The sequence below is a fragment of the Rhamphochromis sp. 'chilingali' genome (genome assembly GCF_963969265.1).
Source record: "Rhamphochromis sp. 'chilingali' genome assembly, chromosome: 17".
Lineage (NCBI taxonomy): Eukaryota > Metazoa > Chordata > Actinopteri > Cichliformes > Cichlidae > Rhamphochromis > Rhamphochromis sp. 'chilingali'.
Genome location: NC_137944.1, coordinates 14,838,718 through 14,866,175, shown reverse-complemented (window position 1 = coordinate 14,866,175; position 27,458 = coordinate 14,838,718). Strand labels below are relative to the sequence as shown.

At 41.1% G+C, this 27,458-nt stretch overlaps 2 protein-coding genes across 3 annotated transcripts in view; one reads left to right on the top strand and one right to left on the bottom strand.

Annotated features, from left to right (window-relative positions):
• The window catches only part of hibadha (3-hydroxyisobutyrate dehydrogenase a), a 22,254-nt gene extending 11,136 nt beyond the window's left edge, over window positions 1-11,118 (bottom strand). The window contains exons 1-4 of the mRNA XM_080863169.1: window positions 11,031-11,118; window positions 9,203-9,363; window positions 8,959-9,068; window positions 8,661-8,782 (exon numbers count right to left, since the gene is read on the bottom strand). Of these exons, the coding sequence (XP_080719295.1) occupies window positions 8,661-8,782; window positions 8,959-9,068; window positions 9,203-9,363; window positions 11,031-11,100 (463 nt within the window). The 5' untranslated portion in view covers window positions 11,101-11,118. The remainder of the gene's footprint in view (window positions 1-8,660; window positions 8,783-8,958; window positions 9,069-9,202; window positions 9,364-11,030) is intronic.
• A 474-nt stretch (window positions 11,119-11,592) lies between these two features.
• tax1bp1a (Tax1 (human T-cell leukemia virus type I) binding protein 1a) overlaps window positions 11,593-27,458 on the top strand; it is a 23,923-nt gene continuing 8,057 nt past the window's right edge. Inside the window, exons 1-11 of one of the 2 annotated variants that reach the window (XM_080862870.1) lie at window positions 11,632-11,719; window positions 15,662-15,735; window positions 16,021-16,235; window positions 19,596-19,698; window positions 20,474-20,664; window positions 20,900-21,055; window positions 25,424-25,572; window positions 25,968-26,058; window positions 26,181-26,366; window positions 26,520-26,771; window positions 27,174-27,365. In XM_080862870.1, coding sequence (XP_080718996.1) covers window positions 16,047-16,235; window positions 19,596-19,698; window positions 20,474-20,664; window positions 20,900-21,055; window positions 25,424-25,572; window positions 25,968-26,058; window positions 26,181-26,366; window positions 26,520-26,771; window positions 27,174-27,365 — 1,509 coding nt within the window. In that variant the 5' untranslated portion in view covers window positions 11,632-11,719; window positions 15,662-15,735; window positions 16,021-16,046. Of the gene's footprint in view, window positions 11,720-15,661; window positions 15,736-16,020; window positions 16,236-19,595; window positions 19,699-20,473; window positions 20,665-20,899; window positions 21,056-25,423; window positions 25,573-25,967; window positions 26,059-26,180; window positions 26,367-26,519; window positions 26,772-27,173; window positions 27,366-27,458 lie in introns of both variants that reach the window. The other variant, XM_080862871.1, reaches the window with a different exon arrangement.

Here is a 27,458-nt window from a genome sequence, read left to right as displayed (position 1 = left end):
GTAGTGGATTTCTATAAGGAGTGACACCAGGATGATCGAAGATCCTTGTTTGTAGCAGAATAACACATCATTAGCATAACAGTGTGTGTATGCGTGTGTGTTACTGTGTGTATACACTGTGTTGGTATCAGTGGGTCCATTCTTTGTGCATGAGCTGAAGTGCATTTGTGTCTGTATGTATGTCGGTATAAAGTGTGATTTTAATATTGTGTCTATGCGCTGAATGTACTTTCATAGGGTATTTATTGTGTGTGGTGTATGTGTGAGGGGACGTCCCATTCTCGGGCCGGTCCTGTCAGAGACGGATTAAAGAAGAATCCTAATGAGGCTTCCTGAGCGCCGGGTATGCTGGCTCATCCATCCCAGTGGGAGTGACAGTCCTGGATCATTAGCACTGCACAACTACACAACGCCCCCTAGGGGGAACGAGAGAAGGTGTGTGTATATGTGTGGGGTTGGGGGGTTGGGGGGCACCTATGATAGAAGATTCAGGCTAGAGACAGTAATGGAGGGATGAGGATGCTAAGAAGATATCCACAAGGAATGACAAAGCAACTATATATTGAATAATAAATGGAGGTATACACAATTATGCCAGAGTGCTACAAACAATACACAATGTCAACTCTTTCAAGCACTCCCAAAAAATTGTACAGGGGCATGTTCATCTTTATTCCCAAACTGGTACGTAATACTTTCCTGAGAAATAACTCCCTTGAAGCAGAACCACCATCTTCCTCGGTCACGTTCGCTTACCAACATCCAGGGGACATGTTTGGGTTGACAGAGTGGTGGATGCTTACCTCCTCTCCCCAATATCAACCAAAGTAAATATTCTCAGACCGAGCTGAAGTTTGCTGGACTATTAACTTTGACTCTGACATAAAAGGTTGAATGAAAGGAGAAAAAAAGTCTCTTAACGCATTGTAGAAAGGATGGAAGGGCAAGACATTTAATGTGCTTATGTGAGTGTCTGTGAGGCCCATGCAAGCCCCTTTATCTCAAATCCTCTATTACCAAAAGACTACTTAATAAGCAAGCAATCAAGCGCCGTTAGGACAGATGCTCAACAGCAGGCTTCGATGACAGCCTTTAACCATGAACATAAGAGACTGAAACTACTTGTGTGAGGGCAAAGGAAGATCAGAGACAGAGCTCTGGTTTGGGCTGTTTGTAGTAAATGCTAAGTTCATTAGCACTTCTTTCATTTCACACGAAAGAATCAACCAAAGCAATTCATGACAGCCATATAAGCCTTTTAAAACTGAGCTCTTTTTGAAGTGGTGCGTGCAAGTACAAAGCAAGTGACAATGAGCGTGAACATGTGCACGCAGTATCTGTGCACGTATGCGAGTATCAGAGGCAGGTGCAGATCTCAGAGTTGGCCGCCAGTAAGACGTCAGTTGGAGGTTCTGAGGCTCTGTCTCAGAGTTACGAGCCGCATGTAAACCAGTAGCCACTTTTTATTGGTGGTGGGTTTAAATTAAACTACATTTGTGAATATGAGGCTACACAAACAACACAAAATGGCAGACACACATGCACACACAAGAAGGGATGTTCCCAGTGTTTGGTAATGAATGACGCATTTGACAACGTTCCAAAAGCCTGCTTTTTTTCCCCCCGTGGAGAGATTAAACGGAAAAACACTTGGAGCAAAGGCAACACCTATAATATCATTAGAGCTCCACAAAACACACAATTTCCTCAAATGATAATGTAACTGCTCTTACTGCAAGAATGCCACGAAAGCTTTAATGATACGCAAAACTTCATATCACACCTCTGGGTTTGAATGTACTTGGTGTAAACAAACTCTGGCACTGGCAATAGACTAGACTGTTTGTCTTTAACTATATGCACATGCAAAGTTACTCTGGCGCAACCACAGTCATCTATAATTCAGAATGAAAAGTGCCTTCACACTTAATAGAGTAACAGGCTTAAATGAATAAGAGTTGACTGCTTAGAATTAAAATCAGTGGGGTAGGATGTTTACAGGCCAACAATGCAGCCTCACGTGATCCACCATCATAATTACACGCGAGAGCAGATCTTTTTCGCAAACAAATTAAAACCCTGAATGGGCCCCCGTAAAAAGTGGAAAGGATATCGAGTAAATAAGTGAAATGGGACGAGGGTGTGCGTTAGCCCACATCGGCAGGAAAAAAAAAAATCAGCAGTTTCAACAGGTTTTTGCTGCCAATTTTACTAATGCCACTCTGTTGTGTTAAAAACAGACACTTTATCAGCTCCACTTAACGAGCGCAGCCCCATGAGAACTGACTCCTGCACACATATACTCTGTGAGAACCTCGTGTGAGCAGGTGACTGCAAAAAGTTTGGGTTTGGGGGGAAAAAATTTGAGAGAACAAAATTGTTGCATGTAAAGTTACGACAGTCTTGAGAATTTGGTTTGCAGTGCCTGTCCACTTACCATCAGGTCAGGCCTCATCATGATCATCACCATTATTATCATCATCATCATCAGTAACTGATCTTTTCCAGAGGGGAGTACCTGGTCAATTGTAAGTGACAGAATAGAGCAAGCAAGAGAGAGCCACAATCAATCCTTTGCCCGGCCCAATGAGACTCATCTAGGATAGACCGAGTTAATAATGATCCTCAATTAGGCTGTTAGCAGACACACACACACACACACACACACACACACACACACACACACGCGCGCGCTTTTCTACAGACAAAATGTTAATTCACGTGTAGATGAGTGTCATGCAGTGTGACGTTTGGGCTACGTTTGATGGACAGAGACTTTTTGTATGACGTATAGACCAGCTGACTATTTGTCTGCACGCTCACGTCCACAGCAGATGACACAGGGGCAGAGTTGTGAGAACCAGTCTCCCAGCTGCTATGGGTCCACCTCCATCTGGAGCATAGGCTAGAACCCCCACATCACCACCGCTCCATCATCGTCATCATCACCCTGCCTGGTCACTTTACCACCCTACACACTCCCTCACTCCCCCTCCATGTCACCAGGGCCTGTCAGCAAGTCGCTTGTTATGCTAATCTAGTCTTTGGACGATGGCCACTCTCTAGTACTGGTTAGCCGTGACAGACTGCGACAGCACCACCCCCTGCCTGTCCAACCTGATTCCTTAACTCAGTCTTAGAGTCCCCACCAACCTTCAGGCTCATCTTCTTAAATAATTCTATTCCCAGACTGGATTAGGTTTCACGAAAACATTTAGACTGGGTTTTAATGAGACACACAAGTGCTACCCTATTACTGTTCTACCTATCACACTATGTCGCATTTCTAGATTTTTGCCAGTTTTTCCAAAATACCAGAGTGAAATATCTGTAAAAATACAGCACTAAATATACATGCATAAATATATAGTGTAAAACGCTTTAAAAACTATTCAACAAAGACAGAAAATACAGATATATAGTGTAAGCTTTGAAAGCTGTGCTGTAGTAAGGCAACACAACAGTGAAATGGTGCAGAGTGATTACAAATCTATGTTAGCTTCTATGTTAGAAGAACCAAAGCACAAATACTCTGTTACTTTATGTAAGTAGAGTATTCAGGTATTTGTACTCCAGTATTTATTTTTTGGATAACTTATGTTTACTCCTTACATTTTATATATGTACTTTCTACTCCTTACATTTTCAAAAAAAACCAAACTCATTACTTAAGGTTCAGCAGAATCATCTATAGGGTTTAACTGGACTGGAAGGAGTGCAGGAGTTCGTAAGGTGTGGTAATGTCGTAAGTGTCAGGCAATTTCAAATGCAACATTTCTATCAGCTCAAAAAACATTAGCAAACACACAAACTGTTTGTGAGCAGTTGTAGGTACAGCTGTTGTATTTTCCAGGGAGAAAGCTAACTTCACTCAGAGATGGAGAAAAATGTAGGAAGACAGACAGGACAGGGCAGGACAGGATTTAAAGCTAAGGACTGCTCAGTGACACTTGATAAACTAAAAATTTAAAGCTTGCATGTAATGTCATAATTTTACTCACATATTGAATTTGTATATGATATGTAGTGTGGTGAATTCGCAGTAAAGCACTGTGTTGGACTAGTGCACAGTGGCTGTGGTGCTCATGGTCAGGTTGCATCAAGTGTAGCAGAGATGAATTTGCATTTAAGCTGATGATGCTTACATTTATTCACTGAATTTAGACTTTGTACCAATTGTATACCTTCTAGTATAAAGGCAGTATAAACAGCATAGCGCCAGTGTAAGGGATGGACAACAGCCAAGACAGCTGTGAAATTGCTGACATATTGTTGAATTCAGTTGCGTAAATCTACAAAGAGCAGCAGGTCAGCTGATCACAGCCTGCACAGTAAGAAAATCTACTAAAGCTCACAATGGAAGTTATTGGGAGCTGTGATTTTTTTCCCTATGCTGAGACACTACACAGATCTTAGTGTTCACCCACCTGCTGGATCCCACTGTAACCCCTGACTGTACTCATTTTACTGTTTAGCTGTGGAGGCAAAGTCCCCCACTACAAAGTAGGCTACAGAAAATAGTTAGATTTTAAAATGATCTTTCAGTGCTTATGTTCTACATAACTAATTTAAGCTGAGTATGTTTTGGAATTTGGACTTGAATAAGATTTGTATTCTCATCTACTAATATTATTTTATTATTATATTAATATAGCACAAAGTTCAATTTCCTTTGTACAAAAATGGTTAGAAAAATGAGCTCCTTTTTACTTTCTTATTTTGAGTACATTTCAGAGCCTGTACTTTTTCCACCTCTGACAATCTCAAAGAATTTCACCTTCAGCAGACTGTGAGTAACATTTGAGAGCTAGAGTGAACGAGTGAGTGGTTTCCTGCAAATCTCTAGAGGCAAAAAACAACTTGGTCCATATTTTATGATAAATGTGGCTAAAGAAACTAAGATTTGTAAGTACAATGACACATTGAAGACTATTTCAAGTATCACAGCTGAAAACTTCCAAAAATCAAGTTTTGAATAGGTAAAATGTAATCAAAGGAATTAGTGTTACATTTTGACAGTTACAATTACAACAAGGGTTTATTGGCCAGCTTTTGCCCTGAGCTATGAACTCTATCACACAGTCTTCATCAGACACTGGAGTTTGCCTGCTTCTCACTTAACTGCTGACCAGCAAGGGAAGTCACTGTTCAGATTTAATTTGTAATGCCTCTGGTCTATGTTCACTTAAGAAATGCACAAGAAAAGCTTTTTCCAACTACTATTACCAGAGAAAAGGCTTTCCTGGTTTACAATTAAAAAGTATTCAGGAAAAGGTAAACTAATAAATGCTAATAATCTTAATTATACTGCTTTTTCTGTTTTATTATTTGTGCATATCAGTTTAAACCGTAGTCAAAGTTGATTTTTTTGGAAGAAGATCTAGTGGACTGGAAGTGTTGACTGATGGACAAACTAGCGCCAGCCTTGGCTTGAACAAGCTCCTACAAGCTGAAGGATGACGTTCAAACTGTCAGCAAATGACACACTGCAAAGCTAAGGTTGAGTTGATGTGGTATGGATATGATTAGAGTGGTGTTGAGACTCAGCCTAAATAGGTAGTTAGCGGAGAATTATAAGACCTCGCAAACAAGCAACATTAGCCCAAATTCCTACAGTCCCACAGCAGCTAGGCTGCCTCTTGCTTTCATTTGCACCGACAGCTGACTTTCCCAGCAATGGGAAAAACACAATGAAAGGTTTTTAGGGCCTTTTTAAAGCCATCGTCCGTTAGCTATGTGGCAGCCCACCATGGGCACACAGACACAAACACAGGCATTCTGGGTAATTACTGCTAACGACCCACCGCTTGTCAGCCAGACCTCCTATTTTTGCCATCGCTGTGCCAACACCCTTGGCCTGTGACATCAGAGCTTGTTTTGTTGTGGGACAACTTTGCATGTGGATGCTTTTAATGACTCCAGACAGTGACAGACGTGTGTTGTGTGTGCACAAGCAAACATCAGCATGCATAAAGAACCACAATCTAAGTTAATATAATTGTGTCTGGATAAAAAAAGATGTTCAGAGTGCAGATAAGAACATTTGAACACACACCGTGTGTGTGTGTCCACGTATGTGTGTGCGTGTACCAGAACACATCTGGCTGTGGCACTGCACAGCTGGCTAGTGCAGGGCTAAAGCCAAGATGTTGGTCAATGTGCAAGAATGGAAGCCAGCAGGATGCCCATGAGAAGAAAGTGAAAGTTTTTTTGACTGCTCTTTTTAAGAAGGGTTATGACTGTGCAATTCAGATCCCACGCCTGCCTGCCAAACCTCTAGTGACGCACACAACATACAAACACACATTTCTGTGTAAAAAACACCACCTCACACAGCACAGAAAAGGGATTTATTTTATATCAAACGAAATTCTACATTAAAAATAAAAACAATGCTCAAACCACAAAAAGAGCAGGCTGTGTCTGCAAAAGTTTAACAGTACAGCAGATCACGGCAAGTCTGCTCAGTGTGCTCAGAGGGAAACTGAACCAGTTCTGACTGGATAACACTTTGCCTTGAGTCAGTGGGATCAAACATGTTCAAATGATAGCGTGATATAAATGATACTCAATGACAGAAAACTGTGAGAAGTACTTTAAATTAAATATAATGATACCATTTATCAGGTTGACACAAGACATGAATGATTTTTAAGTCAGATGCCATATTTTCACTTAACTTTTATTTCAAACTATCTTTCTTTTACTAAGCATACTCTATCAATTTAACCAATATTAAATAATTATTCTCAGAACTAAGGCGCTTCCGTCCACATTTTTCCCCTGTCTCTCACTCACACACACACACACACACACACACACACACACACACACACACACACACACACACACACACACACACACACACACACACACACGCACACACACACACACACACACACCCCTAACTCAAAAAGTATGACAGTGCCCTGTTTGGGTAGGGTGCCATCTCCTGGTTGGAACAGAGCATGTAACTGCCCAGAGGTGTGCAAAGCAGGGGTGTGGGGTTGGGAGGGTGGGGTGAGCGGGGTTGTTAAGCTCTCTGAAATTGGTTACCAAGTTGTCACTGGGACATTCTTTCACAACCTGTCTTTACAAGTTTGGCTTGGCAACACCACCGAGATGAGATAGATGTCTCCGACCAAATATATCTCATTTACAACAGCAGGAAAATAACAATTCTTAGATTGTAGAGATTGAATGCACTTATTCAAAAACTACATGGCTGAGTTTTATTAAACTTTGTGGAAAGGTTAAGTATGAGTAAAGGAAGGACACTTTCATTTTTATGTGGATCTGGATAGCTTTTTTAAAATAGCAGAATAAGGCATTTGCCTTGGTGGGGACTATGCTCACCAAATGCATAAATCAATGGATCAAAATTATAATTTATTATCAAAAAATTTTCACTTAATTTTTCATCAATTTTCTACTTAGAATGTGCTGGCACTGTGCTCTAAAGTCAGTACCTGGATTTCTGGATATGACTTATGAATGTCTAATGTGACACTGGATGGGCAGGTGCATATAAGGAAAGAATGTCTAGCTGCAGAGACCTGCTAGGTAGCAAGTAAATCATTGGTCACCTCAAGCCAGTTAAAGAGGCCTAGTAAGGAACAGGAGAGGAAGAACGCTGCCAGGGGACTGCACACAAACACTGTCTATAGTGTTTAAACAGTACATGTGCTAAGGCAGAGTAACAAGCTTAAGACTCTGATCTCACTCACTGCAGCCGCTCTGTGCTGCAGACGCCAGCTGGTAAACATGCTGAAAATGGGATAAGTCTATGTTTGTATGGGAGACCGCGGGAGTTTCAGGGTTACGAATTAAAGATTGTGCAATAAAAAGGAAACAGACCGTGATCAGAGTTCGTACTCTGACATGCAGGGGTGTCAGCATGTTGAAATCCTTAACTGCATACCTGAATCAGAAGAACTTTGTGGTTGTGTATGTGAAAGAGAGAAAGAGACAAAGACAGAAAGACTGAGAAAGATGGACAGTTTTACTGCGATGTATCTCCTTCATGTCTTATCTTCCTCTCCCCCTCTTCTCCTGTCCTCCATGTGAGGGCAGTTTCTCTCTTCTTTACGACTCTTTATCTGACATGAAAGGCACTAACATGGGATACCCGCCATTACGGCTCCATCAACATGAAAAGCTCTGACATGGGATTCTCCACTGCAGCTCAGCCCATTAAGGACGACTGGCGATCCTGTGCTCTGTCAAGAAGCTGTCACAAGTAGACAGCGCCAACATAATGAGGACTTAAAACCTTAACCTTGCCTTTAAGACCCCTGGTCAAAAGCTGCAATAAAAGCCTTAAGAGGGCACCTACTGGCTGGCCCGCTCAGTAATTACAATCCGTGTCTGAGCATTAACCCAAAAGGTCCAATAGTTCAGATATACAAAAGAGTGTGAGACAGTTCAGAACTGAGGTTGAAGGGTCACAGGCCTAATACCGTGGTTGGCACAGTTGAATAAATAAACCAGCTGTCTAATTCTACTTTTCACAATGCCAACTAACGTCTCTCTTTTTTCTTTATGTATTTCAAGTCAAGAATGAGCAAATCAAAAACACATAAATCAAGGGAAAGACTTTACAGAATCGAAGACACCAATTGAGGTGTGCTTGCTTACTAATAATTTGTTTGACACAATACCTCCTGACACTGGGGCATCCATGAACACAGCACCCTTCTTCTCTGCAGCAACTGCCATTTCTCTAGATACAGCAGGATCAATCGTGGAGGAGTCAATTAACAAGGTCCCCTTCTTTACCTTCCTGCACCGGGTAAAAGAGAATAAATGAACACATGGATTATGGTAATCAAACTAAGTCCTATCTATTTTTTAAACACGATGAAATCTCCACTTACCATTTATAGATTTTAAAAATACAAAGAGAAGATACATAAATGTCACAGAAATCACAGAGACACCAACAATAACATGTCTTACTTGAGGATGCCATTTGGGCCTGTGTATACTTCTATGACATTGGGACTAGAGGGGAGCATGGTGATGATGCGGTCTGCTTTCTCTGCAACGTCTGCTGGGGAGTCCACTACCTGAAAACCATCACCACAAAATACCCCACTTGATTTTGTGACAGCCTGTCAACTGTCGCACAGAGAAGCTGTAAATTATTGCACAAATAAGTGTTTACATGTGTAAATGCAATGTGTTACTGAGAGTTTATTACCTGGGCACCAGTGTCCTGCAGCTCCTTGCAAGACTGAGGAAAGACATCGGTAGCAATGACAGGATACCCATTTTTTAACAGGTTTTTAGCCATGGGACTGCCCATGTTTCCCAGACCAATAAATCCCACTGGTGTCTTTGAGGCCATTGATCGTGTTGATACTGTTGTAAAAACAAGATTTAGTTGAAATCAGGAGCAAAATCACGAAATCTGAATGAAGACAATACTGCTTTCTACTGCAGGTAGTGCTGTAGACATTTCCCTATGACTAATACCTGGTGTAAAATTCTAACATTATCCAGAAATAAATTAACTAATTAAAAGTGGTTAAAAATATCTCTGATCTCAGTCAGTCCAGTCAGGCTATTAACCACTTCTAGCTTAGCCAAGATCCAGACAGGTTAAAACACAATGGAAACTCTGGCAGTGGACCAACCAGACTGCAACAACAGGATTAGGAAGGGAAGAAAAAGCACAAACGAAAGGCCTAAAGCTTAAATTCAGCAAAGTCTTCACCATACTCAGGAGACCAACTTCTCCCATCTCTCTGTAATACTTAAATGACGACAGGGTATTCTCCAGTGCTGGACTAAAATGACCAAACTTCAAAACTTCAAGTACTGGATACGTAACAATGAATAAGCTTTGTGCTAATGACACACTGACATCTAATGCAGAGGCATATCCATTCTGACAAATCAGAGCTCTACAAAAGAAGAAGAAGAAGAAGAAGAAGCAGCTTTATGGTCCATATTGAAAAAAACATGCATTTACCACTGCACCAAAATCCCCAATTAAAATCCCTCATGTCAAAATCACCATATATTTTATAGAACCAAAAGGTACTACACAACAGAAAAAAGTGTCATCTTATTCTGCAGTATAAGATGACAGCACCTTATTTTTTTTTTTTTTACACACTGAATTTTATTCCAATATTGCATCGCTTTATTAGTATAATAGCACAGTGCATTACACTGAACTGCAAACGGCAACTTTTAATAAAAGATTAATACTTATAACAGGATGTTACTTTCTCAGGTATTGCTTGCTATACATGGCTTTCTAAGGTAGCACACTCAGCTGGTGTAACACAGTACAGCACATGTTTGCTTCTGAAACATTTTTAAAACGGGATTTACTTCAGAAACATAAACCAGATAATAGAAAGTGGAGTGAAGAAATCTTTTGCACAAAATTATTGAATGATTTGTTGTTGTTGTGTTTTATTTATTTTTATTAATTGTGCACCAATTATTAAATTAATTGGGTCATGACAGTACATCAATCTATCTGAATAATTGATTTATAGAAATTTAATAGGGTTACAGCCCATTTAAAGAGGTTGATGGGTTATCTTCTAAACTACACTGAAATCATTTAAATCAATAGTCACTGTAGATAATTCATAAGAAACAACCTAGCGTGTCTTGTTTGCACTGTAGGAGCGATGAACAGAGTATGTGTTTGCAACAGTGATGCAATGGAAGCTAGTGGTTTTTATGTAGCGCAGATTTGTGAGTGGCAATTAAATATTCATATGAACTACCTAAAACCAACATATCGCATATTCCTACTGAGGTCCAAAATGAGCTTTTCGTGCCATTGCTATTTCAGTGTGCTCGTCTTTGTTGCGCATAGTGATGTTCAACTTGGTGACATCGTCCACACTGCAAACACCTACGTATTCATACTTTCTTCAGAGGGCTAACGAGCTAGCTAACAAGTACAACAGGACTATTCCGCCTGAATTTACCTGTGACCACACATTCGTAAATGAATGAAACGATGCGGAAAAAAACCCCGTCAACATAAGCGAATACATTACCGAAGGCAACGTTGACATGCTTACTCCACCTTAACCATATATATCGAGACCCTCTGAACAGCGAAGCCATACTTCTTTCCCCTTGACCTCGTACGGTGACAGCTGTCAGAGCCAGGAAAGCTACGCCGAAGGGTTATGATCGACAGCATTTTCCACCAATCGTAACGGGGGATAAGTTTGCCAAGCCAATGAAAACGAGGCAAAAGCGGGATATCCTGTGCTTTTACTTATAAATGCTCTTTCAGTCTGTACAACCATTCACTGCCATGGTTTTAAATGAAAATAAAAAACGTAAAACCATTACGTTAAAAACCGAGGTTAAATGCGCAGTCTGTTTTCTGTTTTTTAAATTAATGGCATGTTGTTAGAGTTGGCAAATGACCCTAAACAGTTATCGTATTAAGTCAGATTTTTTTTTATAAGTGAAATAAGCGAGGATAATAATTAAAGTGATTTAAGTCACCCGAGTAAATAATAAAGTTGTTACGTTGACCTCTTGTCGTCTCCTCTATTCCTAGCAGCATCACTGGTACTTCTCAGCATCCCGGAAGTCCAGCATCATTTTCTCTTTCAGGAAGAGAGAGACGCATCATCGCCAGAGCTTTGACAACAACGGGGACACTGGCAAAAACATCGGCCAGGCCGGCAGACATTCACTTTGTTTTGCAAGTGGAAATCCAATGAAAAGGGTACCCTTTTTAAATTCAGACTAAAATAACGCTCGTGAAAATCTTTGCTCTCTTTTCTCAGCCAGACAGCTAGCTGTCCGACTAGTATAATGTTTAGCTAGCTGGTGACTTGACAGGACATGGCCTGTTCACAAGCTAATATTAGCTCCTTAGCCATAACAAATAAGATTAACTCCAGGCTAACTGAGCTAGTTTTAAAGGGCTGTGCTCTACTTTAGCCGTTGTGTGCTGCCTTCGTCGTGTTTTGGTCGAAGCGGATCAGTGGTCAGACGTTGTACGTTAGCTGTTTAGCTTAACCGAGCATCAGTTTATGACTTAGACTTGCACGTTATGTTTATCAGTCCAGGGTTGGGTGTATAGGAAATGCAGGGATTTAGGGTTTGTCGTTGTAGCTTGCTTCGCAGTTACGGAGATGACTTGGTGACCGTGATGCTAAGCAGCTGCATCATTCTTCTTGACCACGAACAATAGCCCTGACTGTGCAGTTTAAAGTCAGCTGTTTCATCACAGTGGTGGGGCGGTTTCTTCATATATGGGGGTTTATACACTCGTGAACAATGTCAAGAGATTATAATTATAATGTCACTGATACCTCTGCTTTTTCCTATTTAACACCCTAGTTTTTCAGCAGTGTAGTACTGCATAAAAATGTCTTTAAAGAGATGCCCATAGCAGAGACACCATTTTTCAAATTATGGTTGTGTACATCACCACAGTGAATGAAACAACTCATATGTAGTTGAAGTGCAGATTTCAGTGGGTTGAACAAAAAGAGCATAGAAATGTGAGGAACTAAAGTGTTTTTTAACACAACTCCTTCATTTTAGGTGCTCAAAAGTAATTGGTAATTAAATTAAGAAAATAAAATGTTCATTTCTAATACTTGGTTGAAAACCTTTGCTGGCAATGACAGCCTGAAGTCTTGAACTCATGGGCATCACTGGATACTGGGTTTCCTCCTTTTTAATGCTCTGCCAGGCTTTTACTGCAGAGGTTTTCAATTCCTGTTTACTTGTGGGCCTATCTGTTCAAAGTTTAGTCTTTAACAAGTGAAATGCATCCCTGATTGGGTTAAGCTCTGGTGACTGACTTGGCCATTCAAGAATATTCCACTTCTTTGCTTTAGTAAACTCCTAGGTTGCTTCGGCTGTATATTTTGGCTCATTGTCCATCTGTATTATGAAACGGCGCCCAATCAACAAGCAGACAGTATCTCTGAACATCAGAATTCATTCATATGCTTGTGTCTTGTGTCACATCGTCAATGAACACTAGTGTCCCAGTGCCACTGACAGCCATGGATGCCCAAGCCATCACACTGCCGCTGTTGTGTTTTACAGATGATGTGGTATGAGCTTTTTGACACCCTCTCAATCCTTTATTCTTGCCATTATTCTGGTAGAGGTTGATCTTGGTTTCATTTGTCCAAAGAATGTTTTTCCAGAACAGTGCTGTCTTTTTTAGATGTTTTGTTGTTGTTGTTGTTGTTGTTGTTGTTGTTGTTGTTGTTGTGTTGTTTTTTTTTTTTTTTTTTAGCAAAGTCCAATCTAGTCTTTCTATTCTTGAGGCTTATGAGATCTTATACCTTGCAGTGGACCCAGTGTATTTACTTTCATGCAGTCTCCTTTATGGTAGACTTAGATATCAATACTCCTATCTCCTGGAGAGTATTGTTCACTTGGTTGGCAGTTGTGAAAGGGTTTCTCTTCACCATAGAAGAAATTCTGCAAGCATGCAACAATGTTAGATTCCATGTACGTCCAGGCCTTTTTGATTTGCTGAGTTCACAAGTGGTTTCTTTCTTTCTCAGGATGTACCAAACTTTTTCATTACTAATATTGTAGCAATTTCTCAGATGTTTTTTTTTTTTTCTGTTTTCACAGCTTGAGGAAGGCCTGTTTTTGTCTGCTTAATTGATAATGACATATATACTCATGGCAACTTTATTAGGTATACCTGTTCAATTGCTTGTTTACATAATTACCTAATCTGTCAACCACGTGGCGGCAACACATTAGCTATGTAGACATGGACAAGGTGACATGCTGAAGTTCACACCAAGCATCAGAAAGCAGAAGAAAGGTGATTTAAGTGACTTTTTGTGATTGTGGTTGCCAGATAGGCTGGTCTGAGTGTTACAGATATGGTTGAGCTAATGGTAATTACCTCCACATCCATCTCTAGGGTTTATAGAGATTCTTTAGAAAAAGATAAAATATCCAGTGAGCCGTAGTTCTCTAGGCAAAAATGCTTTGCTGATTCCAGAGGTCAGAGGACAATAGCCAGACTGATTCAAGTTGATAGGATGGCAACGCTAACTCAAATAACAACTTTTTACAACCAAGTTATGAAAAAAAGCAAAATTTGTTATAGGTTTGCTACACCAGCAGAGGACCACATCAGCTACCACTGCTGTCAGCTAAGAACAGGCAATTGAGGCGACAGTTCACACAGGGTCACCACAATTGGACAATAGAAGATTGAAAAAAAGATGCATCATGACTCTCATTTTCTGCCGCAACTTTTGGATGGAAGGGTCAGAATCTGGCTCAAACAACATAAAAGCATGGATCCGTCTTGCCTTCTGTCAGTTGTTCGGGCTGATGGAGTTGTGATGGATATATTCTTGGCACACTTTTGGCCAACTGAGCATCTTTTAAACAAAAAGCCTGTTATTACTATATTATTCCATTTTTGAGGACCGTGTCCATCTTTTCATAACCACAGTGTACCCATCTTCTGATGGCTGCTTCCAGCAGGATACTGTTCCATGTCACAAAGCTTGTTTATCTCGAACTGGTTTCTTGAATATGACAGTGAGTTTACTGTACTCAAATGGCTTCCACAATGACCATATTCCAATCCAATAGAGCACCTTTGGGATGTGGTGAAACAGGAGATTCCCACCCAGTGCAGCCAACAACTCTTCAGCAACTGTATGATGCTATCATGTCAATATTGACCGAAACTAAAGAGGACTGTTTCCAGTAAAAGAGGGTTCAACCCAATAATAACTGGTAATTAATCAAGTGGTCTAATATGTTTAAAGCAAGGAAAAATATGGAGAGAAATACATCTCAAAAGGGGTTGCAAATGCGTGGGATATGATTCACTAGCGTAAACTAAGATTTACAAATGTGTGCAATGATTTGTTTGTAAGCACTGGTTGATTTTTCCCAGCGGAAGAATGTTCAACATGTAAAAGCAGATTATTGAAACCATATATTATATTTTATAGGCTATCGTGTAATGTCTGGTTAATCACATTTTCTACGTTTTTTTAGAAAAAGAAATGTTCACTTTGTTTGGAAAAAATAAAAAACGCTGCCCAGATGTCCCAGTTTTGCACTGGCACTTGAAACCAGCTGGCAGCATTCAATTTGTCTTAAATGTAGGCATGCGACATGGTCTGTGCGTATTAGGCGATTCGTTCACATGCATTTAAAGTTTTGTAAGGGAGCGACAGAGCTGTTACGTGTGGTTTTACACATTTGTACGCATAGAAAGGTTTTTAGAAGTCAAAAACTTGGGATTTTTGAGCTAAACTTAATATATTGTGCATAAGTGATCAGTATCAGTTTAGATGTACATATTTGTGAAATAATTTTACTTGTGCTCAAACTCCTTTGTATTTGTGCGTTGAGTCCTCAAAAGTTACACACAAATCATTTCACACATTTGTAAAGCTCAGTTTATGCTTGTATATCATGTTGTACGCCTTTGCAACCTTTTTGAGACATATTTCTCTTCATAGAAAAACAAATGTTAATAAACTTCCTCTTATAGAGGTGTAGCACACTTGGTTCCTGAGAAGCAGTGAGCCTATAGTCTAGTTGAAGAACCGAATTTTCCAGTTTGATATGCATATTTAAACATTCAGCACGACTGCTTGCTTCTTCGCTCTGTGGGAGATACACTTGTGTACACTTTTACCTGTTTCAGGTGCAGAAAGGGTAAACATGGTGTCATCACTTTTATGAGTGGGAGAGAAAGTCAGGCCTCCGCAGATCTTTAGTGTAAGTGCAACTGCTTTATCATCTCAAAGTCTGAACACAGTGTCAACAAAAGGATTGCGTGTGACTCAGGAGTGCAAAAGCTAACTGGCATGAAGCTTTATGGCACGTCATTGCTTTGCAATGTACAAGTGTCAAGGAAAAACATGCCAGCAGAGCATAAAGGAATTGAGACACTTGGAATCATTTGATTCTAATAGATTGCATCATTTTGGAACAGCTTTTGTGTTAAATATTTGCTTTTTCACTCCATACTTATTTCTGTCTATGCTGTTTTCGCTTTTCTAGACAAATGAAGTGACCAACAGGAAACAATGTCATCGTTCCAGGTGGTGGATTCATCTCCGGGCAGCAGCGTCAGCGTGATGGAAACGTCCAACTTTGCCCACGTTATTTTTCAGAATGTGGGGAAGAGTTTCCTACCCCAGGCACCCTTGGAGTGTCGTTACACCCTGACCCCTTACATTACTCCCCACCCCAAAGACTGGGTGGGCATTTTCAAGGTACATACACACACACACACACTACAGCTGCTATTACTCAGACCACGCTTCAAAGACAAAAGCAGGCATAATCGGTTAAAGACCAGACGTTTATATAATAGGAATCATTTGTGTTACCGAGACATACTTAGTGAATAAAACAATTTCCCGCCCATTATACGAGTGTTTTTTGACATGGATTATGTGTTAGCGTTTTATTAATTGGCCATAGGTTTGTACTTGGCACATTAACACATACATCCGCCTTGACGCTAATGGCTGAGCTCTTCTCTACATGCCTAAAACCTCACCGCAAGCTTTGGTGTGGTTGCTCTACATGCAGAAGGAGGAAGAGTGTGCATGGTGGGCTGGTTACAGTAGGTCTCACTGGAAGGGGGACGAGGCAATCATTTGGTACTCTTTATGAACCATTCTGATTCCTATTAAGAACACACACACACTTTTGGCATGTTGGCTCACCATCTCTTTCCATCCTTTTCGCTGCTTCCTGCTAAGCAGCATCCCCCCGTGCTCCGTCCTTTTATCGGGGCCATCAAATCTCACACGTAATTAACAGGAAATGCGAATGAGGAAGCTTAATGTCTCGTAAAGTCAAAAGACAAACATTTTATCGTTGTTTAAGAACTGACTTCAAATCCACCAGCTCAATTAAAAAAGAATAAAGACGCCGCGTTTATTTGGAAAAAAAGTTGATTGGAAAATGTAATTATTGTAATCCGTGCTAATGAAACCTGTTTGATGGTTAGAGCTTCATGGCAGGGAGCAAGCAGACCACGCTTCTTTAATCCTTTTGACGTATACGTCTGTCTTTTGTGTGTGTTCACAGAGATGTTATTTTACAGCAGCAAAATCTCTGCAGTATCAGTGTATACTGTCTGTTACAAGAATATTTAACCATTTCAACTAATAATTATTTTGTCAGGTAATCAAGTTTAGTATTTAAAGGGGTTTTACAAATGGTAATGACCACTGGAAATCACTTGAATGATTTTTACCTCCTTTTTCCTCAGTTGGGCGGGTTTAGTTTCTTTGTTTCTGTTGGAAGGATTACTTCCAACAGACTTAGACTAAATTAGAGGTGATTAACTTTTGGAGTCAGTCAAGATCTGGCTCCAGAAATTAGTTTGAAGGATTTTGTACCATTGTGAGCAGAATTGTACATTTAATATCAGCTCTACATACATATCAAATAGGAAGACGCCTTGATGTCCTAGATATTCTTTTTGATCTAGAAACTCAGCTTGTACATGGCACAGAGAGAGACTTCAGAGCCTCTGGCAGAGGTATGAAGTATCAGACTTCCCCTGCATGGTTTTCACTGGGTATTTGGAAACTGTAAGCTTGCTTATTTAAAAAAAAAATGACTGTTTACATTTGACTTTTTCCTCAAACGTCTTGAACTCACTGTTGAATACTCTGTGTTTGAGTCCTGGAGGCAAAACTGTTCCACAGAGATGACTCAGAAAGAGAATATTTTCTTCCTCTTACCTCCGACATCCACAGGCGTTACCTGAACGCTAGAGAGACTGAGTAATGAAGCCGAGAGACCGAGTAACAAAGCTGACTTGCTAAGAGGATGACTCAGGTGGCTCAGAGAGGCAGTACTCAGTTGAGTTGTGTACAGACACCCCCTAGTGGTCGAAAATATTCATAGCCCACAATAAGGATCCTGCCATAACAAATGTGCTCCTAGATGGTGTTGCATTGAAACAGTACTCACATACACAGTGAAGATCAACAGTTCCCATTACAGTCAAGCTTGCTTAGCTTTCTTTCTTTCGTCTCTTTGCGTCACTGAAAAACATTTCAACATATTTGTTTTATTTGGCTACTGACAGCCTGATTTAGTTTGATGTTTGACTCACGTGCACACACACACGCTAATGCACACACACATTCATCTCCCTGAAAAGCCCCGTGGAGGTTTTTGGTTGTGGCATGTTCGTTGGGTCGGCAGGGAGAAACCCGTTGTGTGAGTGTATAATTAAAGTGTCATCGTGCTGTTCCCTCACACCTTGGATGAATGATTGATAGCTGCTTTGCCTGTGATTATTTTATAACAGCACTCATCTGTTGGAATGCCACACCATACCTAACCAAGTGTCAGTCAACTTCACTCTGCAATTAGCAAAATTATTTATGTCTGTTCTCTCTTAAGCAAATACACATGACCACACGAACAAACCTGGCTGGAGTCCCATCGCAGCCCCGCTTCTCACTCAGATGCTGTTGGCGGTGGAAGGAATGTTCTTGGTGGCAAGATTTCACGTTGACAATTACCATTTGTTTGGAGCAGCATTATACGCAACGTAATGGGGTTGATGCGGCACACACTGCAATTACGTTTCGGTGCAACAACATTATCAAATCTGAAAGCCTGACAAACGTTTTGAGTAGCTCGGGTGATTTACTGTCGTCACCTGAAGCTTCCGTGTTTTGTTTTTGTTGACTGTTTTTTTGTACTTGAAAGTCATTTAATGATTTAATCAGTTAAAAGTCATTTATTTTAATATTTTCCTACAGAAACAGTTTTTTAAAAACTCAGCTCATTAAAGAGAAAATCAGCAAGCGTTGCCTGTTGATCATCTAAGTGTGATATTCTTTGGTTAACTCTTCTTTTTTTTTTCTTTTTTTCTTTTCTTTTAAGAAAACAAAACGTCCTGCACTTCCACAGATGGTTGAGTTCACTGCAGCTGAAACGTAGTTATGTAATGTCACAATAATGCATCGCGTACTTATGAGTACGAGTTGCAGGGAGGTATGCGTGTGCGCGTGCGTCCAAGACGGGGCGCGTGCGCGGCTGTATGTGACAGATTTACAATGCACGGAGCTGAATTGGGACGGGCACGACGACCTTTCATCATCTGTCTTCTAACAACACGTGAAATCCAGGGAATTACATTTCCCTTCTCATTTTCTGTAAAATTTTCACCTTATTTGTATCCACTCTCCCGCTTCCCTCGCCTCCCCCCTCCCCCCCCATTTCTTTGTTGGCTAGTCTCTGCAGCCCCCACGAGCCCCCGATTGTATGCAGACGAGCCCCCCTTGCCCTTCCACCCTTTTCTCACACCTTTGCTGGTCCTCTTTTTTGTGGGTCCAAAAGGGGAAGGAACTGAGGGAAAGGAGTGAAAGGGGGAGGAGGTGTGTGGAGAAATGAGGGGTTTTAAATGTTTCCATTCTTGCTTTGAACATTGGATGTAGTCCTCCAGAATGCTTCATCAAGCATCTTTTCAAATCAGATCTAACGATTAACACATGTTTGCTGGAAAATTTGGCCTTCTTCAGCGTGATTTGAACTGCAGCACACAACTTTTACACTGTGGGATCGTTTGTTTATTTTTGTTTTTAATGTCTCCTCAGGTGGGTTGGAGCACAGCCAGAGATTACTACACTTTCGTTTGGTCTCCTATGCCTGAAAACTATGAACCAGGAAGTACTGCGCACAGGGCTGTGGTGTTTCAAGGTACAGCACACACAAGCACGCACACTTACATACTATTTAAACCACTATACAAACCCAGGGTATTCCAAAGTTACTCCTCCATTTTACAGTGCATATAAAAACCAGCACTTTTATTTAATAAGGGAACACGACCGCAAACTGAGGCCTGGGACCTGAGCACCTCTCAAACCACACACAGACACACACAGACACAGACAGTTGAGGGCCTGCAAACTGGTTTTACTGGGCCTGGAACGGTCAGACATTACACAGTGAAAATATGAGAGCACGCTGCGGTGTGTCAGGAGTCAGTAAAACCAGTTGGCTTCTGGATATTCCTCTACTGCCCTAGAGGACCAGGGCTCACACTTGAATAATGTGCTTCAGTTTCCAGTGTAACCTTGGAATGCTCGAACCCAGCATATGTAATGTATTTTCTAGCTAAATCCTCTGCATAAGTCTTCTCAATGCTGGTGATTTTTTCTTTCTCTGCTTTGAAGCAGAACAGTTGGATGGATATTTGGGGTGATATTGTAAATATAGGCAGTCTAGAACAGTTTTGAGCAGGTTTGGTCTATAAAAGAACCCATTATGTTAATTTCCAGCTGCGTGTTTTTATTCTTGGTCTATAAAGAAGGAGCTTTGGATGATTCACAGTTTAAGTTCTTCGTGCTGCACCTGACACTTAAGCTTTTATTTCAGGAGATATATGTGTATATGTGAACGATTATAAGGAAGGACACAACGTGCCCCCCTTACGTGCCAACATTACGTTCTTTTTTTCTTTGCTGTGCAGCTTATTATGTTCCTAAATCTGATGGAGAGTTTTACCAGTTCTGTTACGTCACTCACGCTGGTGACATCAGAGGAGCCAGCACACCCTTCCAGTTCAGGTCAGCCACGCCCACCGAAGAGCTGCTGACTGTTACTGAGGATGACAGCAACTCCGACATACTGGTCGTCACCACCAAAACGGGCCTGCTAGAGGTAGAATGCACAAAATGTTATTATTTATTTATTTCCCCAGTTTTCTTAACCCCTCTGGTCTTGAGTCATCAAACAGCGATCTGCAGCGTAACTGACTATAGAATCAGCACTCTAAATAGGGGAAAAAATGAGAGGTAAATGTAATAAATTGCAGAAGACCAGAAGATAACCGTGACCAATCCCCTTCAAATTGAGTCGATCTGATTTTTTTTCTGCTTCTCCTTCTGCCTGTTAGCGTGTGGAGGAAGCACAGCAGGAGCGCAGGGAACTGCTGAAAGCTATGCGTCTCCTGCAAGAGGAGAAGCAACAGCTGCAGGAGGAGCAGAAGCGACTGGCCAGGGAAAGGGAGCAGGAGAGGGAGACGTGCTGCCTGCTGCGGACACATAACCAGGTTAGAGGTAGTGGGCTAAGTTTTGAATAGTACAGGCTCCCACGGAGGGGGAGGGAAACCTGTAGGGGCAGCTGTGGCTCAGGAGGTAGAGTGGGCCGTCCACTAATCAGAAGGTTGGTGGTGCAATCCCCAGCTCCTGCAGTCTTCATTTCAAGAATCCTTGAAATGTAGTTCCGCTGATACATTCATTGTGCATGAATGTCTGACAAGGAGCTTAGGCCTAGAATAAAGTCAGAATGTGTGTGTGTGTGAGTGAAAAGGGGCTCGTAGTAAAAAAGCACTTTGAGTTCTCAATTAGGAGTAGAAAACTCCTGTATAAGTGTCCATCCTAATTAATGAGTCTAAAAATAAATAACTGGTATTTCTCGTTTTTTCTTTTCGTTTTTTTTTTTAATTGCGGTTAAATTTGGAACCCTGAGCAATGTTCCCACCCTTAAAATAGCCCACAGGTTTTTATCCAGTTGTGACATGACAGGCCTACGTCAGCAATGTTGGATTAGCCCCAGAGCCTACATCTCTCATCTGCTTGTTGTCATCACCAACAATGATGAACTTGTTTTAATGTCCGATGGTAACCTCAGCCAACCCACAAACCAAGCAATTAATATTCCTAACGTTAAGTAACAGAGCTCATTCTGTCTTCAGTTTAAAAGTCAGAAGTTTTATTTAGAATAGTATTTAAAAAATCTGAAGTCTTCACTCGCCCTAAGCCCCGTAGTAGCAAAAATATTTGGGAATACTCAATAGAGTTCAAATGTCCGTACATGGATAAAATAAATAAACGGTATATATGCAACCTTGAGACTGAAGAGAGTTAAGACAGTTTCGGTGTGTGTGTGTAGTTGTATTTAGTGTATGGGTGTGTACAGGTGAGTGTGTAGATGGACACAGGCTTGGAGCCAGTTCCTCACCAGTGATCATAGGTCTGAAAACTTCAAAGGGCTAAATTCATGTATAATCTGTTTCCATGTTTGACAGACACACAAAAAGCTGCTCAGTGTGTGTCTGTTTGTGCATGTGTTTGTGTGTGTCTTTTTCTCCCTCTTTAACGACCTGACTCAGTGGGCCAGAACGGAATTGGGACACAGTTTTTCTTGGGCATCTGGCGTCAGGGACGATGCCATCGCAACCACAGAGTGAACAAACATGACGTCAAACGCACACACACACCCACGTGCATGCGCCTGCACAAACCCCCGTCCCCTCCGTCCCCTTAGGCTGTCACATTCACATTCAGGTTCTACACAACAGGGCCCCTCTAATGTGCATTTACACATGCACAAGCATGCACACACACACACACAAACGCACTCATTATGCCACCCGCTTGCAAACCCTTTTAGTCTGTGTGTGGAATGAGAGGAGGGTAGTCCGCAAAACCGCCTGTCTGAAAAAAGAGCCCTGCCCAGCCTGAGGGACAAACACCACTCAGTCACGCGATGCAGTGGCCACTGCTTTCTCACTGTCTTATTTTCTTCCCTCTCGCTTTTTTTCTCTCTCCCTCAGAGTTTCTTAATTGGCATGACGAGGAAATAAATTTTAAATCCAAGTTAAAATGATACGTTTAGAAAAATCTGTCAAAATGAATAAAGTTTAAAAAAAAAACAAAAAAAAACTTCTACACCCAGTTCGTCCGCTATGTCCCTCACACCTTCTTCACTCACTCACCAGGATGAGTCACATTTTAGCATTTTATGAGATCCTCATTTGATAAGCAGTAGCTTGGCACACACGCCTAAAAACAGTCACCTCAAGCTAGCTCAATAAAAGTAGGAGAGGGGAGTTGGCAGAGAGAAGTGAAACCCAGAAAGTTGCCAGGTTTTTCTGAGCTTGAAGCCAGTCTCTTATCGCCCCCTAGTGCAGCTTCCTGGTGTAGATCCACAGGCTGCTTTGAGTTAGTCTGTTGCTCCTTTTTTCCCCCCTTTTTTTCTTTCTTTTTTTTTTTATGAAGGACAAAATCGCCATAAATTACACACACACGCTCTGTTATTACCATGCTGCTTTTCATTCAACAGGCATGTCCATCTGCAGATATACGACCTGTGTGAATAGGGGTGTGTGTGTCATTTGTAAAACATTTACAGTAGGTGCGTTAGCTCGTGGCTCGCTGATGAAAATATCCTTTGAGTTTCTTAACGTGAAAACATAAGTACATATTTTGTGGCTGCTAATTTTACGACTATACTTTTTATAAGGTCTTTACGCACTGCTAAAGTGCTTCCCAAACGCCAGCCGTAAAAATCATACAGTAATCTATGCAGAGCCAAGCCCAGAGGGAGACGGGCCTGAGTATGCGTTGGAGTGTGCATGTGCACTCTGTCTGTCTCTTGTATGTCCTTGACTGTGTAACTGTGTGTCTGTCTTTCCTAGTGTGTGAAAGAGAATGGGTGTGTTAAGGGCTCATACTACAAAATAAAGGAAGGGTGTGTGCACAGGTATGTTGTCCTGTCACAACCAATATTAGCTATGCATGATTTAATGTCGTTCACTGCTAATTCGCAGCAAATTCAAACAAGGTATTTCCTCTGCAGGCACACCACACGGAGAAAACAAAACTGATATAATGTGTTGTTTGATAGCAGTAAATTGTTTTGTACTTCCACTACAGGATGCTACTGAACATTTTTTTTGGAATCTACATAGTTATTCTGTGCTTTGTGTCCAACAAAAGACTTAATGAGTCATAACTTGTAACCAGTTATTTATGAGTGATGAGATAAGGCTTTATTGAACCCCTAGAGGGGAATTCACATGTTACAGCTGCACTAGAAATATGCCGTAGAGGTCGAGAACAGTAATAAATAATTAAATACAGTTGTGGTCAGAAGTTTACATACAGTCATCGTGGGCACAAATGCAATGTTAATTTGGGGCTTTTAATGATTTCTTTCAACTTTTTAAAGGATGGCATGGTTGCATAGTTTAGATCTTTAATGACAAACAAGAATTGGATACACAAGTTGCACAGACTAAAAAAACTTTTAATATTTGGTTAAATGTCCCTTAACAAATAATACCTCCATCAGACTTTTTTTTCTGGCATAATTCAGATTAATATTTGACCACTCTTCCTGGAAAAGTTTCATTTAAATCGGCTGGCTTCCTGGCACAGATCTGGCACTTAAGCATAGTCCAAGAGTTTTCAGTGGGATTGTGATCAAGACTTGTGGAAGGCTATTCCATAAACTTAATACAATCCAAAACCAGTTTTGATGTGTGTTTGAGATCATTGTTCCATTGGAACACCCATGTGTCCAAGTTGAAGAATTTGAAGGTACTCCTCTTTCATTATACCATCCATTCCATGTAGTGTACCAGTATGACTGGCAGGAAACCAGCCACCGAGCATGATGTTACAACTACCATGCTTGACAGTTGGTACAGCATTCTTAGGTTTGAAAGCCTCATCTTTATTCCTCCAGTAATCTATCTTGTCTATCTTTGTTTTGTGTGAGCATAAAAGTCACATGAGACGATGAAGGCATTATGTGACATTAGTCCATGTGGGCAGCTATAAATTTCAGTCAAGTTTGAAGGTGTCAGTTTTGGAGCAGAGGATTCTTTCCTGGTCAGCACCCTCTAAGTCTATGCCAATGTAAAACTTGCTTCACTGTGGACAGTGGTGATTTGTGTTTCCTGGGTTGATCCTGAACATCCTAACAAAATTCCTTTCATCTGAGGGTGATAGTTCCAAACCTTGGTAAAGACACAGCGGAGTTACATACAGTTGTTTGAGCTGATGATCTTGAAATCTGTAGTTCTTTGCAAATGTCTCCCAAAGACCCTCCCAACTTGTGTAAATTTAGACTTCCCTCTCTTCACTGAGTTCCTTGGACTTTCCCATTGTTCTAACTAACGATCAGTCCAATATGTGCTGTCAAATAAATGCTTTTTATGGCGAACTGAAGCTACAATTTGTTGTCAAGATGATGTAGAACCTTCAGTACCACTTCACAAAAGATATAAGTGAATGTATGTATATGTATGAGCTTGTATGTATACTTTTGACATGTTTGAGAGAAGGATTTGGGAAAATCCAAAATAAATTCAAACTTTTACACCCAATTCTTGTTTTTAAAGTCCTTAAAGATCCTGAAAAAAGGACAGTTAAAGAAAATCACAAAAAGTCCATAATTATTATGATGTTCGTGGCCAAGAGGAGTGTTTGTGTGTGTTTAAGCTTCTGACCATAACTTTTGATTAAAAAAAAATTCTATTTATGCTGTACAAATGATAAGAAATATATAGAGACAGTAGTATTTGAAATATAGTGAATGGGTTTGGCAGGGCTATAATAGAGCTCTTCAGCTACTGAGATTGACTGTAGTGGCTGTCAGGCTGATGTACAGCTACCTCTCTGGCCCGCAGGAGCTGCTGCGTTCTTCACAGGGCCTGTCAGAAGAGAGGGAGGAGGTAAGGCGGAGGCTGACAGAGGCTACGGACCGGGTACGCCAGCTAGAGGAGGACCTGCTGGGAGTCACTCAGAGGGGCCTGCAAAAGGAGACAGAGCTGGATTGGTGAGTGAAGAATGGCAACATTTAACCATCAGTCATCCATTTGAAGACAGACTGTTTACATAAATCTAAGCAAGCTTAACATCAGCCTCACAGATGTGGAATATGTGTAGAATAGTTTTGCATGCGTGTTTACTTCCCAGGTTTAAACATGCATACAAAATTGTGCCAGATGCTGCACAGGAATATGTCAGCCTGGCTTTAACATATTTCACTGGCATCTGATGGCTCTCATTTGATATTTTCCGGCCTTATACACACATAGATTATACCCATCAGTAAAGCCATGTTTAAGGTGTCCACTTAATCACTAAATAGCTTTTTGTAAGAAAACTTTAGATTTATAATATGAGACACAAGAAAGCACTAAAGAAGTTGTTTTTCAATATGTCTTTCAGTCTGCGTGATCGCTTAAAGAAGCTGACAGCAGAGAGAGACAGTCTGGAGAGCCAGCTGAAGAATGAGAAGGATGAGCGAGATCTTTATAAGGTGAAGAAGTGTTTTACGTGAAAGGCTGACTTTTTTTTTTTTTTTTTGTACCAGCCGAGGGTGTGTTTTTGTCTGCATTCTTACTTGACCAGTTCTGTTTAACTGTTTCGCCATATGTGTAGGCCCACCTGCGCAGCACAGAACTGGAGAACACTAAGCTGAGCGCAGAGCTTCAGATGCTAAAGGCGGTGGAGCTGAACCGGGAGGTGACCATCGCTCAGTTCCAAGAGGAGCTGGAGAGGCTCAGGGCCTGCGTTGCACAGAGAGACAGTCTGGAGAAAGAGCTGCTGGCACACAAAGCTGACAAAGTAAAAGTGCTTGTGCATATTATTGCTGGCAACACTAAAGTAGTACTCAAAATGTAAACAAAAATGTCCACTAATCGCAGGGTTAGCATTTTGATGGTATAGCTTTAGTAAAATCAGTTGCACTATATTTAAATTTCTTCTTTCTGTCTTTAGGCAGAGCTGGCCCGTGTACGTGAGCAGCTCCGTCAGGCTGAGGAGCAGCTCCAGGCATCCCGGCAACAGGCCTCTCTGCTAGCCTCGGAGCTGCGTGACTCAGCCAGTACTCGCGACCACACGATGACCGAGCTTTACCGCGCCCGCTTAGAAGCCGACAAGCTCCGTGCCAGTTTAGCTGATGCCCAGGCAGAGTGCCAACGCATGGAGAGCCAGCTTGACCGCATGAGGAGCACTGCACAGAAGGAAGTGGTCAGTGGTCGACTTCCTTAATATCTGTCCCTGTGTTTAGGGAAAAGAAGTTTAGGGAAATCTGTAGCTAAACATGGAAAGGAATTTTCACACTTTTCAGTTTTATTTAGATGGATGATTTTTATATGAGAACTGAGGACAACCGATTTAAGCAAGAGAAATTTTAACTGTTTACCATTTTAACAAAGAACACAGTGCAAAGAAGATTTTGGCGTTGAGCCTTTTTTTTGTTTGTTTATAATTTATTGCTGAACAGTTTGAACTGTGTTAGATTACAAAGCTCCTGCCTTAGTCGTTCTGAGTCTCAAATATTTGTTATATTAAAATGGAGATAAATGAATTCACAAATACTTTTTTTTGTTTGTTTTTATTTAATCAATTTTTTTAACACTGTGTGTTCAGGGTGTTGGGACCAATGGGGACATGACCCCCAGCATGATTGTGGTGTCAGAGGCAGAGGCTGAGCTGCAGAGGGAAGTGGAGGAGCTGAAGCTGCGTCTCCACATGGCTGCAGAGCACTATAAGGAGAAGTACCGGGAGTGTCAGCGCCTCCGCAGACAGGTGGCCAAACTGAACACAGCGGAGTCCCAAGGGGTGAGTAATTTTTAGCAATGCTCATCAGGCTGAAAAGAAACATTTCGTTCAGTTCCATATGTGCCTAAACCAGCAAAATTGCATTTCATTGAT